Source organism: Carex rostrata, chromosome 26 (genome assembly GCF_964058835.1).
Source record: "Carex rostrata chromosome 26, lpCarRost1.2, whole genome shotgun sequence".
Taxonomy (NCBI): domain Eukaryota; kingdom Viridiplantae; phylum Streptophyta; class Magnoliopsida; order Poales; family Cyperaceae; genus Carex; species Carex rostrata.
The window spans coordinates 546747-563220 of NC_135943.1; the positions used below are offsets into that span (position 1 = coordinate 546747).

A 16474-nucleotide genomic window follows, 5' to 3' on the forward strand; every position below is an offset into this window, starting at 1 on the left:
ATCCACGATAAATCTCTCACGCCAATCGTAGATGCCATGAAACAAAAGTTTCTCAAATATTGGGAAGATGTACCGCTCGTCGCGATTATTGCGAACTGCCTCAACCCGGCATACAAGAAGTTTTACACTATCAAAGTAGTTCAAAGGTACAAAGATAATCGACGTTTAGACAGTACCAGGGTGAAGGCATGCGTGGATTCAAAATTTGAAGAGATGTTTAACATATACAACTCAAGAATGAGTGCCAACCAAAACCCGTCTTCGTCCCGTGCCACCCCTAGGTATGAATATAAATATACATGTATTTTTTAATCTTTATTATTTATAATATATACATTATTTGTCCACTAACTTTTTTAAATTTTTTAATAGTTTCACTTCCAGGAGCACTAGCAGTGGTGGTTTGTTAGCAGATTTTCAGTCGGAGATTGAACCACAAACAACAAGCGAGCTAGTGACCTATGTATCGATGATGAACGAAAATGAACATGGACTTGACGTCAAGGCATGGTGGAGGAGGCATCAAAGGGCCTTTCCAACACTGGCGATGATGGCCCGCGATGTATTTGCCGTGCCCGTGTCAACCGTCCCTTCCGAAAGTTGTTTCAATACGGCGAACAGGATCCTCTCCGATAAACGCAGTAAGTTGGGTCCACATGTTTTTGAAAGACTTGTGTGCTTGAAAGATTGGATTCAAGCTGAAGAGTGTAGGCAACATGTGCCTGAAGCATCATCATCCGAAGTCGACACTAAAGAAAGCGGTACCGAGGCACGGCACCAGGCTAATTCGGATTCAGACGGTGCGGAAGAGAGCGAAGAATGGTATAGGAATGAGAACTTCTAGATAGGTAGTGTCGGTATAAATTTCTAACCTCTTTTAGTCTTTATCGTTATTTTTTAAATTATAAATTTCTAAATATTTCAATTAGTTTTTAAATTATTCATTTTAAAGAAGAATTACTAACAAAAAAAAAAGTTAGAACTCCGCCTATGTTATTTTACATAGCCGGTCCCATGCCCGGAACAAAGGAGGAGGGTAACTTCTATTGTTTTAAAAATTTCGAGATATAAATAAATTATGAAACTATATAATTAGAACGAGAATTTAAAAATAAAATAAAATGACTCTTGTAAAGAAATAAATAAATACATTTGTACTTAGCCGACTAAACATACAAATTTTGGCAAGAATAATTTATATATATAAGTTACAAATTTTAATTATTTAGGAATTATAAAGATGTGACTTGATAATTTTATGTATATATATACACACTATTTGATATTGAATTATTCATATTTTAAAAGTTGAATTATAAACACGTAATAACATTTATACGACACTGTTAAAAAAAACAGCAAAAAAAAAAACCAACAAAAAAACAGAAACAAAAAAACCAGAAAAAAAAAACAACAAAAAAAAAACCAACAAAAAAACAAAAACAAAAAAAAAATGCAAAAAAAAAAAAACATACCCGTACCCTTACCCGCCCTACCCGTCAAGGGTACATGGGTACGAGTATAGGACGGGTAGGGTATGGTTTTTGAAAAATATACCCGACCATACCCGTACCCGTATACCCTTGTACCCGTCCTACCCGTACCCGAGACGTACCCGTCCCGGGTATACCCGGGGTACCCGTACCCGCCCGCCCATTAAACCCCTAGTTGCACGTACTGCCAAAAGCCTAGAGTACTTTTTTTTTTTGAAGAAGAAATAGCCTAGAGTACTGTCATTGTTGTTTTTCTTTTCTGAAACTCCATCAAAAGCTTAGACCTTTACGGCCGATTTTTTTATTTATAACCAAAAAAATATATAAATTTAAAAAACTAACCCAACTGCCTGTTAATTTTCAAATCTACCCAAACCGGAAAAAAAAAATTCCGGTTTCAATACAAATTTTCGGAAAAAAAAATTTCCGAAAATTGGATCCTAAATCCGGAATAATTTTTTCCGGATTTAGGATTTCCTTTTTTTTTTTTCCTAAATCCGGAATATTTTTTTCCGGAATTAGGATTTTCTTTTCTTTTTTTTTAGGAAATTTTTTTTTTCATTTTTCAGTTTTTATTTATAATTTATTTATTTATTGTATTGAAGTATTACAAATATTTAATATATTTTTAAAAAAATAGATGGAATACTATATAATTTGATTTATTCGAACGACTGCTACAAATAATCCGGATCAACATTTTTCATGCCGGATTTTTTACGGCCGTAAGAAAAAATAATATAATATAATATGTATATCTAATATAAGAGGAGGGTTCCAATGCCTCATTTTTTTCATACCTCATCATACCTCATATTTTATATTTTCGTTTTCAAAGTCCAAATTGTCGATCTGAACCGTTCAATAAAATATTCATACTAAAATATGCATGGAGATGAAATTTTATATTTTTTGGATTTTTTTTGCTATTTTTTAAGATAGGTACAAAATCACTGTTTTTGAACCGTTCATAAAACAGTGATTTTCTACCCATCTTAAAAAATATATTATATTATATATACATATACATATATTATATTATATGTATATTTTAAAATGTGCATATTTTAGTATAATATTTTAAAATAGCAAAAAAAATCCAAAAAATATAAAATTTCATCTCCATGTATATTTTAGTATAAATATTTTATTGAACGGTTCGGATCAACAATGAGGTATGATGAGGTATGAAAAAAATGAGGCATTGGAACCCTCCTCTTATATTATATATACATATATATATACATATATTATATTATATTATATTATATTATATTATTTTTTCTTACGACCGTAAAAAATCCGGCATGAAAAATGTTGATCCGGATTATTTGTAGCAGTCGTTCGAATAAATCAAATTATATAGTATTCCATCTATTTTTTAAAAAATATATTAAATATGTGTAATACTTCAATACAATAAATAAATAAATTATAAATAAAAACTGAAAAATGAAAAAAAAAATTCCTAAAAAAAAAATTTTCCTAAAAAAAAAAAAAAAAAATCCTAATTCCGGATTTAGGAAAAAAAAGAAAAGAAAAAAGAAATCCTAAATCCAGAAAAAATTATTCCGGATTTAGGATCCAATTTCCGGTTTGGGTAGATTTGAAAATTAACAGGCAGGTTAGTTTTTTAAATTTATATATTTTTTTGGATATAAATAAAAAAATCGGTCACAAATCAAACATAGCCTCAAAATCTTTGTTTCTGAAATAATGCCTCGTTTAGGTACGATACTCCACTTTATCAAGCTCCAAAATTAATAGGGGTGTCAATGGTACCATTTTAGCTGTTTATCTGACTCGTATCGTATTTAATAAAGTAGGTATGGATAAGTTTTTTTTTTTCGTTAACTTATTGTGTATGGATATGGATAAAAAAAAAATTTCGTTAACTAAGTTGATAAGGGTATAGCTAATGTTTATTTCGTACCCGTTACTCTATAGGATAATTAAAAAAATATAAATATATATTCAATTCAATTTCCAACCCACCTAAATATATATTCATGTTTTTGAAAAAAAAATCATTTATAACAACAATTTAGTTGAAATTGATTGCAAATTTATTTTTATTTTTATTAGAAATGCAATTACATATGTGTGAAATGAATGAGAATTTGATATTCAATTTATCCTAAAAACTAGTACCTACCTCAATCTCAATCACTCCCTTAGTGGTGTTTTCATAGCTAGCTTGTTATTAATATAAGACTCAATCAGGATCCCTTTGAAAAAACAAGTACTGTTTACTTTAGCTTCTACTCAACTCTTTCCAATCGACATATATACTCAATAGTTTCAAAAAAAAAATTCATTTGCTCGAGTAACATGATCCTAATAATATGTCAGATCAATTCTCGGCACTTGGCTTTCAGACAAGCTCTAATGCTCTATGGTATGTGACTGGTCACGGCGCTTTGTAAATAGCATCTCAGATGTCAACAAACAAAAACAGGCACCATCCTTTTTGTAAATAGGTTTCATAGTTACTATCTTTCTGGGATTGGTTAGTAATTAGTGCACATATCAGTAAATGGGGCCAATTGTGGTCTCCTTAACATATCAGTTGCCCATTATTATGTAATGATTAATTGAATAAGTACATAATTTATAATACTGGTAAATACTCAGTGATAATAAGTGCCTAGTGGCATAAATACGTGGTGCTTACCTAAAGTTCAATAAATCTATTGGGCAAGCCCTGTTACAAAAGTAATAATCAATGAGTAAACAATAAACAAATAAAAGAAAGAGAACAAGTTAGCAATAAAACAACACTAACCATAATATAGAATAGCTTCTGCTAAATAAGAAATATAAACAAAATTATTGACAGTGTCCATAGCAGTTCCTCTAGTATATATCACCTATGTTAATTAACATCAAGCAAAAGAAACAGCCCAAAATACTAATCGTCACGCAACTCCACGAGCCATAACCTGATAACACATTGGTTAAGGAAAAAAAATTGAGAAAGAAATAAACAAAACTACAGAGCTAAACGATTTATATGAACAAATATACAATGCAAAATTATCACAACATGATCCGCCCAGCCATGATCATTATAGAGTTTCATCATGTCTCGAAGGCTTGAAGCAACCTAAACTGTTTATAATAACCGCAAAGTAACACTATGATTACATAACCCAGGATAAATATATAAAGTACTGGTATATTTCAATCTGGTTTAGGCATACAACCAGAAAGACCGGTGATGATCAAGATGCATTGAGTTTGTAATGTTCTCTTATCACTTACATTTGTCATAATTGTACTGCCAAGGGTAATTGGGGTGTACTGAGATTCAATTTATGTTTAAGTATAATAAGGGCTTATTAGCATAAACAAGTGTTAATTAATACTCAAATGCTAGTGAGCTCCATTGCAATGTACCAATTAACCCCACTGTTACCCCCAAAAGCAACATAAACAAATTACAATATCAGAAACGAACACATCACAAAAGAAATCAATCTACATACCAGAAATCTCCTATCCTCCCTTCAAATAACAGTAGAACGGAGAATTGAACCGAGAACATTAAGCACACCGAAAGCTAGAAGCGGGCTCAAATCCAGTGAGCCAAAAACTGGAGGTATAATATTGCGAAACAAGCTCATATAGGGATCACATAGGTCTCTCATGGCCGAAAGAGGTTGCCGATCCCATGGTATGTTAGGGAACCAACTGAGCAAAACCCTAACCATCAACAGCCCACTGTAGATTTCCAGCCACTTCGACATGGTCGAAGCGACAACAGTAAACGGCGTGCTGAGAACCTCACCTCCCGCTCGAGCGAAGAAGAGAGAGGACGTCGAGGCGAAGAGAGGGGCAGTGGAGGAGGAGGCCAAGCGGAGAGAGGTGGCTAAAGAGCGGGAGAAGGAGAAGAATAAGGATAAAATGGAAGCGATGGTGCTAGTGGGGATGGCGAGGAATGGCGGCGGAGGGGAGAAAAGCGAGGCGGAGATAGCGAGAGATGGGCGGGTGGCGGAAGGTTTAAGAGGTAAGGAAACGGAGAGAGAATGGAACAGTCTAGGAGTGGGGTTAGGGTTTTTGCGGAGGAGTAGCTGTGAGGAAGGAGAGAAGGAGAGAAGGGTAGCCATGACTGTGAGAGGATGCGACTTGTGCGAGGCAGAGAAGGTAAAACGGAGAAAAAGGGAACGGAATAGGATAATTTCTTATGTGCCCTTCAATTTTTCTCAATTTTTTTATTTCCAAGATTAACGCCAGCATAATTAATTCATTCACAGTAGAAGTATTTGGTAATTAGCATTTAACTTAAACTTAGTTTGTGCTTCTGAGAGGAGGAGAATCTCTTTTATTAAAGGGAAGAGATGAGAACGAAGGAGAATTTTGTATGTGTCCGAACTACTCTCGCTGTTTATCTGCTCTAGAAGAAGGTAATCGGAGAGGAAAATGAAGAAACACGCTATTGTAGCGAGGGGAATATGCTATACAAACTTCTCAAATTTGCACCTCCCAAATTAGAATGTAAGTTTCACTATAGGAGGAGGACCGCGTACTACTTTCTTTCTCTTCTTTCTCATTCTTCTCCGTACGGTACGGGTGTTGTGAAGCATAGCCTTAGTAAACAATCAAGTGTAAGTATGACACAGTGTGACGCCAACGAAGAGATGAGAGGTACCCAAGTTGTACAATACAATGCTGTGAAATTGATAATCTAGGGCTTTATTCTATGTATATTTGTTTGAGAGGAAGGACACTCAGTTAATTAGGCTACAATAGATTGACGGCAATATCCCTTGATTGATACTCACACAAAATAGCAGTATTCTAAATAGCGCACTATAGCGCCGCTATAGTATTTTTGGACCCTAAACGCTAAGCTATGCATAATAACGCGTTATTTGAGTTACGGACGCTATAGCGGTAATAGCGGTCCGCTATAGCGCATAGCGTATAGCACAAATAGCACCCGCTATGCAACATTTGCTGTTTTTTTTTTTCAATTTATATGAGCTTTAAAATAAATAAATGGTGAAGATATTGTTTAATTTTGATGAATATTATATTATATTAAATTCAGGTCTGCTATAATAATTTTTTCATTTTGCTCTTGGTTTTTTTTTAACTGATGATAAATCAAATAAATAATTGCTAAATTATGGAAATTTTAGGGACTAACAAGAATTTCTTCAAGGATAATCTGTTTATTTTACTAGAAGTATGATTTTTTTTTCTTTTCAATTTCTAAGTTATTTTGAAATTTAAATAGAAAAAAGATAAATTATGTTATGATGTTGAAGATATTTTAAATAGACAAAGATCGATAGTTTACGATGTTAGTATTACTATAGATATTTTGAGTCGCAATTTGGACTTTGTATTGGTTCAATATAAATATTATAATTTTTTAATCAATTTGATATTATTTATTGTTCTATGAGACTAAATAATGTTGATATTTAGTACAAATATATAATATAATTTTTATAAAAATAAAAAAATGCTATTTGGGATAGTTTTCGCTATAGTTTTTTTTGGAGGCTCTTCGCTATGACGCAATAAACACTATTTAGAACCTTGCAAAATAGTGACAAAATTTAACGAATAAATGTTACTCACGTTTTCCATCTCAATGGGAAAAGATACCAGCTAAGAAGATTTGAATGGATTAAAAACCTAAAGTATCCCAAAAAAAGAAGTCAGATTTAACGGTGGTGACATAATTTATTTTTGTTTTAAGTTTTTTACCCTATTGATGGAGAAAGTGAACAAGACCGACGAATTAGTTTGATGAAGTACAGAACTTCATAGAATCATGTAACCATTGTGACGCAAACCGACCATTTACGAGGCATCTTTCTATTTGGCAACGAGATTACGTGATTAACCAAAAATTCTCCGAACGAATACTTGCAGATAGAGAAGGAATTACGACTTTACATGCTGTCCCTTCAAGAGAACATTTTCCGTGTTGTCATTTACCTAATTAGTACGATATCAAAGAAAATAAAGTTCACAACGACACAATGGTGAAAATACAACGAAAGGTACTGCCAAATAAACCACTGGCAAGTACAGTAAGGTTACCAATCTAGATCAACTCTTAGCAAGCAATATAACTAAGGCTACAAAAACCCCCAACTAAGAGCTAAAACAACAGAGGATAAAAGTTCAGTCCAAAGACAACAGATCTCAATCGTCTGACATCATCACATAATTAATCATATTTCTAACATCTAACTTTCCTAATACCCATAGTTTGTGGGATAACTAGAACCATAAGCACCACTCGGGTCAGCTGCTCCAGTACCAGGTGGTCCCGACCCATATGATGACCCATATGGTGGGTAGGAACCATAAGCTGCATCAGGGGCGCTTGAAGGAGCTGCAGCCGGAGGAGCAGCTGGAGCTGCCCCTCCTCCAGGTGCGGCAGCCTCTGCCATGAAATTCTGCAATGAATCAACCATTGTTTATTAAGGTTAATTCATAAGGCTCATGGAAAGCAATACAAAAAATAAAGATATTTTCCCACTGAAAACTGCTTGATATGTTTATTAAGGTTAATTATATATGATTTCGATATCTTGAGGATGTTCAAATTGCTTGATACAGATGTGTCACTTAATCCTCTACAGAAATGCATTCTAAAACCCTGAAATCTAATACACACAAGACTACAGATTTAACAAATACCATTTAGAATCTATTTTATTCTCCACTTGTTTTTTTAAATGTTCTTAGTTTCATTCAAATTCTATTGTTATGTTTCATATCACTTCTAATGGGCACTAGATTGCATACTTCACATGCTCACAAGTAAAATTCAGGTAAATGTTTGTTAATTACTATACTTGAGTCATACAGCTCAATATAAATCTCACCTGTACCAATTGCTGAGCAGCTTGAACCTGTGCGTTACTACCTACCATCTCAACAGTCATCTCCCCAGGCACACCTCTCGTCTCTTGCACAGTTACAGTAGCTCCACTTGCTCTCCGAATGTAACTTATATTTGCACCATCAGCTCCGATTACAGCATCCACATAGGAAAGTGGGACTTGCATGTGCTGCGTCACCTGTCAACAAGATAATTAGAAGGCAAACTTAAATGCTAAAAATGCAAAAATGCATTATACAGTTGTTTAAATTTAATGGAACAAATAATAGTCCCTACTCCCTAGTATACAATCCTCAACCAAAAATCCCCAGTATGTAGACTCGTCAATGCACTCTCATAATTACACACAATAGTCACATAGATATTTAATTAAACTCATTAAAGCCCATGTGAAGCAGCTGGGAAGCATGGTATCTTACTATTGATATATACTGATATACAACATCATCATATCCCTATTTTAAAATGAAAAATTAATCTAAAATGTCCTCTATTCATTTTTGTCTTTCAATAAATAAAGGACGGTAACTTTGCTGGAGTGAGAAGATTGAGAAAGAGACAAATGCGAATCAGCGATTAAATATTCTTTGTTCAACAGGACCGGGCTTTTGGATTAAATAGACAGAAACCGGACATGAAACAGAGAGGGCCCGGGCTTTTCCTCCTTCAATTCAGTATAAATAGGGCCGGACATGTTCAAATTCCTGAACCGGACATGGCTTGGGCCAAAGGCCTGCCCATTAGCACCCCCAATTTATAGACTTCAAACCAATGTTATCAAAACCGAACCGGACATCAACCCGGTAAAACTTCGGGTCAACGGTTCACTGGTTGGACCAGTGGTTCAACCGGTTCAAACCAATGTTAAGAAATTTGGAGAAATGAGCAAAATATGCAAAGTTTATAAAGTATGTTTTGAACCGGGTTTTTAAATCGGTTTGGTTCAGCGGTTTTATAAAAATCCGGCCAGTAAAATAGGTTTTAAGCGGTCTATAAACAGAACCGAACTGGACAAGTGACGGGTTCCGGTTTTTTTCGGTTTAACCGGCGGTCTGGTCCAGTTCTGATAACACTGCTTCAAACAAAGGGATAAAAATGCTGCTTAAATAGAAAGTTTGTCCAGAGAGAGAGCAAGAGTAGGGATTTGAGTCTGGAGAAGAATAATTATTCTTAATTTGATTAAATCCACTGACCTGGGTGACAACATGAGGAGGCAGCTGGGCAGTCGAAGAGTGGGCCCCAGGTGGAGGAGGTTGCTCACGAGCATATGCAGGTGGTGCATAAGGTGGTGGTTTTTCGTAACGTGGCGGAAGCTCAGGTGGAGGATAGTAGTTATCATGTGCTGGTGGCGGGGGCATGTAGTGGTGAGGACCACCACCATAGCCAGGGCCACTGGCAGAGTAAGGAGGAGGATAGTTCTGAGGAGGGGGACCCCATTGCTGCTGAGCTGGCATCTGTGGTTCCCTCTGTATGTTTTGCTGTTGCTGCATCTGCATAGCAAGAGCACCAATTTAAATATTTTATGAACTGTAAGCCTTGAATTATTTTGGTAACAGATTAGTTCTGATTCCAATGCTGAGCCCTGCTTAAAAAAGGATAAAACAGTGGCACAAAAAATAAAAGTAAAACAGTGTACATACTTGGGCTTCAAATAAAGGAATGACTGTGCGATCCACAAGAAATTTTCTCAAGTAAGATGCAATCAGTTCCAAAGCCTTGTGCATTGCCGCTGGTTCTCCTTGAATTTCTACTATTCTGTCATCGTACAAAGCAACAGGTGGTACATTTTCTACAAAAGAAATAAAATATATATATATATTGTGACATAGTTGAAAAACTCAAACAAAATGCTGGAATCAAGTATCATACAATAAACAAACAAGCAGTGTCATGTAACTGCACAGTATTAGAAAATTCTAGATAGATGGCCTCATTTGAGGTTATTGTCTTTATTTGTCCACCTGAGATGCCAAGATCAGCAATTTGGGATGTGGTAAAACCAGTAATAACTGGTGCCTGTAGGTAGTACAGCAGCCAGTATTGTCATGGATACGATGGAAGGTATAAGGTCATCTGTACCAGTATATGTAACCTTGCTTATGAATAAAGTAAGAACAATGGCATAACAGGTCACCCTAGTACACGGTAAAATAAGTTTAAAGCCCCAACATTTTTAATATTTTACGAAAACAAAATTGACTTACCACTAACACGAACTGTTGCATTAGAGCCTTCCTGTATTATTTTTATGGTGCCACCTTGCTTTCCTATGATGGTAGCAGCTTGCACACCTGGCACCAGCAGACGTGTTGGTCCCACACCACCAGCACTAGGTGCAGACTGCTCCTCAGACTCGTCATCTAAACCATCAACTACACGTTTGTGAACCCTGAACAAAGCCTCCATGGCAGGAGAAACTGGCAAATCTAGCTCCTCCTTAGCCGAAACAAGTACCTTTGCAAATGCAATGAAAATCAGTTATCATTTTAAAGACTGAAATTCCAAAACAACCTTGAGAAGCATCATCAATGATTAACATTTTATATCCAAGAAATGCTACAGAAAAAAAAAAGAATTAAAAAAAAGCAGCTAAATAACCTCTATCAAATTCTTTAATCCATCTAATACGACATCAAGCAATAAGCAGATGAATTGATTAGAAAACAATTACCATGTCTTTAAATTTGTAGGGGCACATAGGCAAGAATTACAGTGACAACCATGTATATAAATCTTCATGATGTAAAATAAAAGGCATTGTATTATGTGCTATTAAATTCATCTGCTAAGAACAAAACTTCCCACTAGAATACCAACTTACATTAAGTACATAAAGAGGAATTTTCATATCAGTCATAGAAAGATTGTGCTATTTAGGTGAATAACTAGGTCATTTGAGAGGTTCACTGGGAAAAGATATGTGAATACATGTGAAAATCACAAAGTTAAATTATCCTTCTTAGCTTAATAGTTTTGAGTTATTTATTTCAGAATATTTACAAGTAGTTAGCTTATTTAATAATAAAATTGACTATGTTCCAGTTTTAAATTATTTTTCCTTTAATTTCTGTGGCACGTCTGTTAATGACAGCTTTTACATTGACAACTTATTGATATTGCATGTGTACAAATTATTACTTTCATAATATTTAACATTTCCAGATAATCTTGGAAAAATGTCAAATTTAATCTGTCAAGCAAGATTATCGGATTTACCAGATGAGGTAGCTTCTTTTCAAGGCAAGACCCTGGTCCCACATAATAGGAAGGACTTGGATCTCTTTTCTTCTAAAGAGTTCCATTTCTTGCCTTACACAACTGCAGACAGAACCTGCAAGCATTCACCTAGTTATAGTGAAATAGAAGATGGCTAAAGTGCCTTTAACCACTTTTTTCATTGTTTTTAATTCATAATATAATATTTCTCTTATGTTTGATAGTTCTCTCTGCATATGAGCATCTAATAATTTTCAGTAGTTCTTCGACCATGTTTAAGAAAAATCTTAGCATCACCATTTCAGAATACAATTTTTAAGTTTAGAAGCTCCTGTTGCTATAGAAATGCAAATGCCTTAGGGCAAAATATCAATCAAAACCATTCCATGAGACGAACTTGTGCTGCTTTAGCATTTTTTATTTTGTTTGTCAAAATTTCTTTTGCAATTCATCCTTCAAAGCTTTAGTGAACTAAAGACTAGATTTATGGTACATCCACATGCTTGACAGATTTTTATAGTATAAAAAAACAGACATATTAAATTAACTAACTTATAACTATTAATCGAAATTTTCCTTATCATCGTCTTTCTGTGTAAGTTTCTCAAACCATAGTTCAAAATTCACATTTTAGGCACCAATTGCCTTGGTTTACAAATCGATGAGAAAGGATGTGGTTTACAGCAAGCACTCAGTTCCAAAATGTATAATCATAAAAAACCTAAGAGTTTTCGATTAGAATCCCTGCATCATAATAGATTTGGGAGCCCACATAGTAAAAATTAGAACTCAGAAATAACAAATATATTGGTTTAATTTCCCTTTATTGTTCTTTCAATTTTGTTCATTGTGATTAACTATTTCAAAGTTCTTTCAATTTCAAAGTTCTAGCTTTATTAGCTCTTATGGTCGCAGATTTTATACTGATTCTTCGATTATTTAACATATGAACTACTGCTATACCAAGAACCAAAAAAAATTAACAAATTTGATGTTTCAATCTTAATATAACCCTAATTTACAACCAAATCAAGATGCGTACCACTCTTTCCTGCACACCAGGTGGCGAGTTGAGAACCCTAATCCTGGCCTTTGTCTCCTCTGACATCTTTTTAATAATATCTCCTTTGTGCCCAATAACAGCACCTACTTTCTGAACTGGTACGAGCATTCGAAATGCATTTTCACCTGGCCAACCTGGCCACCTCTTCTCCTCTACCTTCTCTTGCAAATTATAACTATCTGCTGCAATTTGTGCAGCATTCTCACCATTGTTCTCTCCATTTCCAACCTCTGCGTCATCCACTTGCGCGGTTTTTACTTCTACGAGCTCATGTGAATCCCCATTTTGTCCCGGGGATTCTTCTTCTTCTTCTTCTTCTTCTTCCTGGAAGTTCTCTTGCCCCTCAAAATTACCCTCGTGTCCCTCATAGTTTTCCTGCTCCTCAAAGTTTTCTTGCTCCTCGTAGTTCTCCCCCGGTTGATCCATTGTGCCTGTACATTTATTTTATTTTATTTTCAAAAGAAAAATGCTGCATTAGATACACGCCATATGATTTATAAATTCGAGATATACAAAATACAAATCTATTTTATGAACCGCAGCACGCAGTAAATCAGACCAAATCTTGCAATTTAATGAATCTCAGAAAGGATCGACCGCTTCACACATATAGATATCATATCCTCAAGAGAGGAAAAGAGAGAGAGAAGGAGAGAGTAAGAGCGAGTTATCCTGAGAGATGAGTTGTACCTTTAAAGAGAAATCGGTATAGAATATCGCACAAGGTGGAGAGCAAACGAGAGCTGGTAGAGAACGCTAGGGTTTCTGATTCCAATCGGGGAGGGGTACGGAGGAAAAAATAAATAAACGGGATTAGAGAGAGACAAAAAGGCTAGATAGGGTTTTTGAATTGGCCCCGACGGCCGACGATAGGAGATAAGGATTGGTAGAATCGCGTAGAAGAAAGAAGTCGAATGAGCACCGGAACCAGTATTGTATTGTACTCTTGGTTGGACGACTCGGTACTAGCGATTTTGAAACGAACCGGTCGAACCACATCTTGAGGCCGCTAATGAATCGCGGTCGAACCCGACTTGACGAGGGCTGTGCCGCTTTGGTTACTGTTGAAATGGAACAGGTGACGCTAATAATACTTGCTGCGACTATGGCCATTGACCTTTGCTTGACAGAAAAATAAAATAAATGTTACAATCTCTATCAATGCTATTGTGGCCATTTATACTTATAAATAGATTATATAGCATTGAAACAGATAAATGAAAGTGTCCACATGACATAACATAATTTATTTTTTTTCAAAGGACGTGGCATGGCTTTGAACACATATATAAAAAATTATACAAATAATTAAATGAATAAAAATAAACAAGAAGAAATTTCAATATTTACTGTCAAAATATATGCATTCATGATTCACTAGTACATTATTTCTCAAAAGAAAATGATTCACTGATACATCATTTCAAGAAAGCAAAAAAAAAAAAAAAAAAAAAAAAAGATTGACTTGTTCCAACTCAAAACAAAAGTCCAGATAATAGGAAGAATTTCTATTTTTGTACAAATAATAACATCACTTATCCTACTACTTCATCCTAAAAGCAAATATCATAAACGGATAGGATATATTATGTTGGATGCAATTTGAGGGTGGTTCGGATAGTTAGTTCACTGTTTGTTTTATTAGAATAGTCAATTTTTTTTTTATAAGAATAATTAAATATCACTTTTTGCAAGCTATTCTAGCTATTCAAATTGAAAATAGCCTAATTAAACATAGAATTGCAAATTGAGAATAGCGCTAACCTCAATCTTTTTTGCTATTCTAGCTATTCTCACTTTATTTAAACAAGTAAATAATGTGTATTGTAATCTTTTTTTAACAAGTATGCCATATAAGTATAACTATCGTTTTCGAAAAATTGGCTCTTTAAAATTTTTTAATATTGTCAACAGTAATTTATTATTTTTCTTCATGGTAAAAAAACATATGACTTAATTATGACAAGAACTAGAATATTCGTACTTAAAATTTAATATCAAGAAAAAAAATTAACTCTTTTGAAAGTTAATATCTAAAGAATTTTTACATGTGGGAGTGTGTGTGGCCGCGCACACGCATTTTGAATTATTTGTCATACAAATATTACACGATTTTTATTTAAAAGAGAGTGAGTCTATGGTACTATGCATATCACGGGTTGTTACCGTGTTACGGCTCTATATTCGAATTTTCAAATCGTAACGGTCGATCTGAACCGTTCATCTTGTTCTCCATATTAATATGTGTTTGGAGACCAAATTTTACATTTTTTGAAAATTTTTTACTATCTTTTTAGATATTTAGAAAATCACTTGATCTGAAAATTCTGGACCATCCAAAAACAGTGATTTTCAATAAATCTAAAAAAATAGTAAAAAAATTTCAAAAAATGTAAAATTTGGTCTCCAAACACATATTAATATGGAGAACAAGATGAACGGTTCGGATCGACCATTAGGATTTGAAAACTCAAATATAGAGCCGTAGCACGGTAACAAATCGTAATATGCATAGTACCATAGACTCACTCTTTAAAAGATCTTATAAATTTTACAAAAGATGCTAACTGTCACTTGTTAGAAAAAAAAAATTACAAAATGTTATCAACTAATTCTACATTTGTTTTATAATAAAAATAATCAAAATGTATCTAGTAATTATATGCTTGTGGTTCATGTGAATGTATCTGAATTTTATTATGAGATACAAAGAAAATTAATAAATATATATATTTTATGCCTCTAATATGAGTTTGGCATTCTTTATAAAAATCAATAAGTGTATCACTGCAACAAATATTTCTCTTTAATATTTGAAAAAAAAAAACAAAAAAAAATCTAAGACACTATGTTGTGGTTTAGTAAGGTTTCATTTATATTATCTACTAATACTGCAGGATCATAATTCTTATTCGGCTGACTTTAGTTTTGCCGTGGAGGTCGAGAAATGTGATATCACGTTAACACAAACCATTAATTGTTTTAATTATATTAATCAAGAATAAGACAATAGTTTAGTATTTTTATAACAACTTTTTACAATAACTTAATTTTATGGTGTATGCAGGGAATGTGATAAATATAAGCAGGGCCGGTCTTGAAGATTTGGTTGCCCGGGGCGAGAGAAAAATTTGTGGTCTTAATATAAATATTTTTTTATTGATATATTAATAAATCATACAAAATATGAGAGACATAAAGCCAATAGCCTTCAAAATAAAACACATACAACGAGTCAATGAATAACATACCCACATCATGCTTCTTGATAAACCAATTCTAAAACCTGCCTTGTATTTTCTACTTGCACAAAAACCACGTATAAACCACATGATTAATTTATTCACTAGTCTCATTTTGAAGTACATTTGTTATTTCTTTATTTATCTCATTTTCATTTTCATACATATTTGTTGTTTCTTGATTTACTCCATCTTCATTTACAGATACATTTCTTGTTTCTTCGTACACCTCACTTTCAACTTGGTCTTCCAAAGACTCATTTTTTGATTTAATTTTTTTCCAAAGTATTTGAGTATAACCTTTTTGAGGTTTTAGTTTTTCTTCTCCCTCTCTTTTTCTATTTATTTTTTCGTTACCTGATACATATTTTCTAAGAAATATTGTTTTAAATTAAAAGATAAAACAAAGTAATAAAACGATAAAACCTAGGTAATGAGGCAGAGCAGTCAAATACAGAGGCCGTTACCGCTGCCGCGCCGCTGCAGCACTGTCTCGTGAAAAGAATAAGATTTCTTAATGTCCTTCTCCTTTATTTACTCGTTTATTAATCTACAGAGAAGAAACGGCGGAACTAGATTTTCAATTTTC

The 16474-nt window shown here is 33.9% G+C and overlaps 2 protein-coding genes across 4 annotated transcripts; both read right to left on the bottom strand.

Annotated features, from left to right (window-relative positions):
* Nucleotides 1-4143: 4143 nt before the first annotated feature.
* LOC144544651 (ylmG homolog protein 1-2, chloroplastic-like) lies at nt 4144-5661 on the bottom strand. 3 transcript variants are annotated; one of them, XR_013508285.1, is made up of 3 exons: nt 4982-5660; nt 4364-4435; nt 4144-4197 (listed from the first exon to the last, which is right to left on the bottom strand). XR_013508285.1 is itself a non-coding variant. In XM_078293198.1 (2 exons), exon 1 carries the CDS (start codon nt 5600-5602, stop codon nt 5003-5005), a length of 600 nt encoding a protein of 199 aa, XP_078149324.1. In that variant the 5' UTR covers nt 5603-5660; the 3' UTR covers nt 4257-4435; nt 4982-5002. The 3 variants fall into 3 exon arrangements, 1 of the variants encoding a protein (XP_078149324.1); XR_013508286.1 differs by lacking the exon at nt 4144-4197 and adding an exon at nt 4257-4328 and having other exon boundaries at nt 4392-4435; nt 4982-5661; XM_078293198.1 differs by lacking the exon at nt 4144-4197 and having other exon boundaries at nt 4257-4435.
* Nucleotides 5662-7496: 1835 nt separating this feature from the next.
* Nucleotides 7497-13484, bottom strand: FLK (RNA-binding KH domain-containing protein). The gene is made up of 7 exons (XM_078293026.1): nt 13334-13484; nt 12623-13074; nt 10569-10818; nt 10005-10153; nt 9558-9854; nt 8348-8542; nt 7497-7915 (listed from the first exon to the last, which is right to left on the bottom strand). Exons 2-7 carry the CDS (start codon nt 13067-13069, stop codon nt 7712-7714), a joined length of 1542 nt encoding a protein of 513 aa, XP_078149152.1. The 5' UTR covers nt 13070-13074; nt 13334-13484; the 3' UTR covers nt 7497-7711.
* Nucleotides 13485-16474: the final 2990 nt, after the last annotated feature.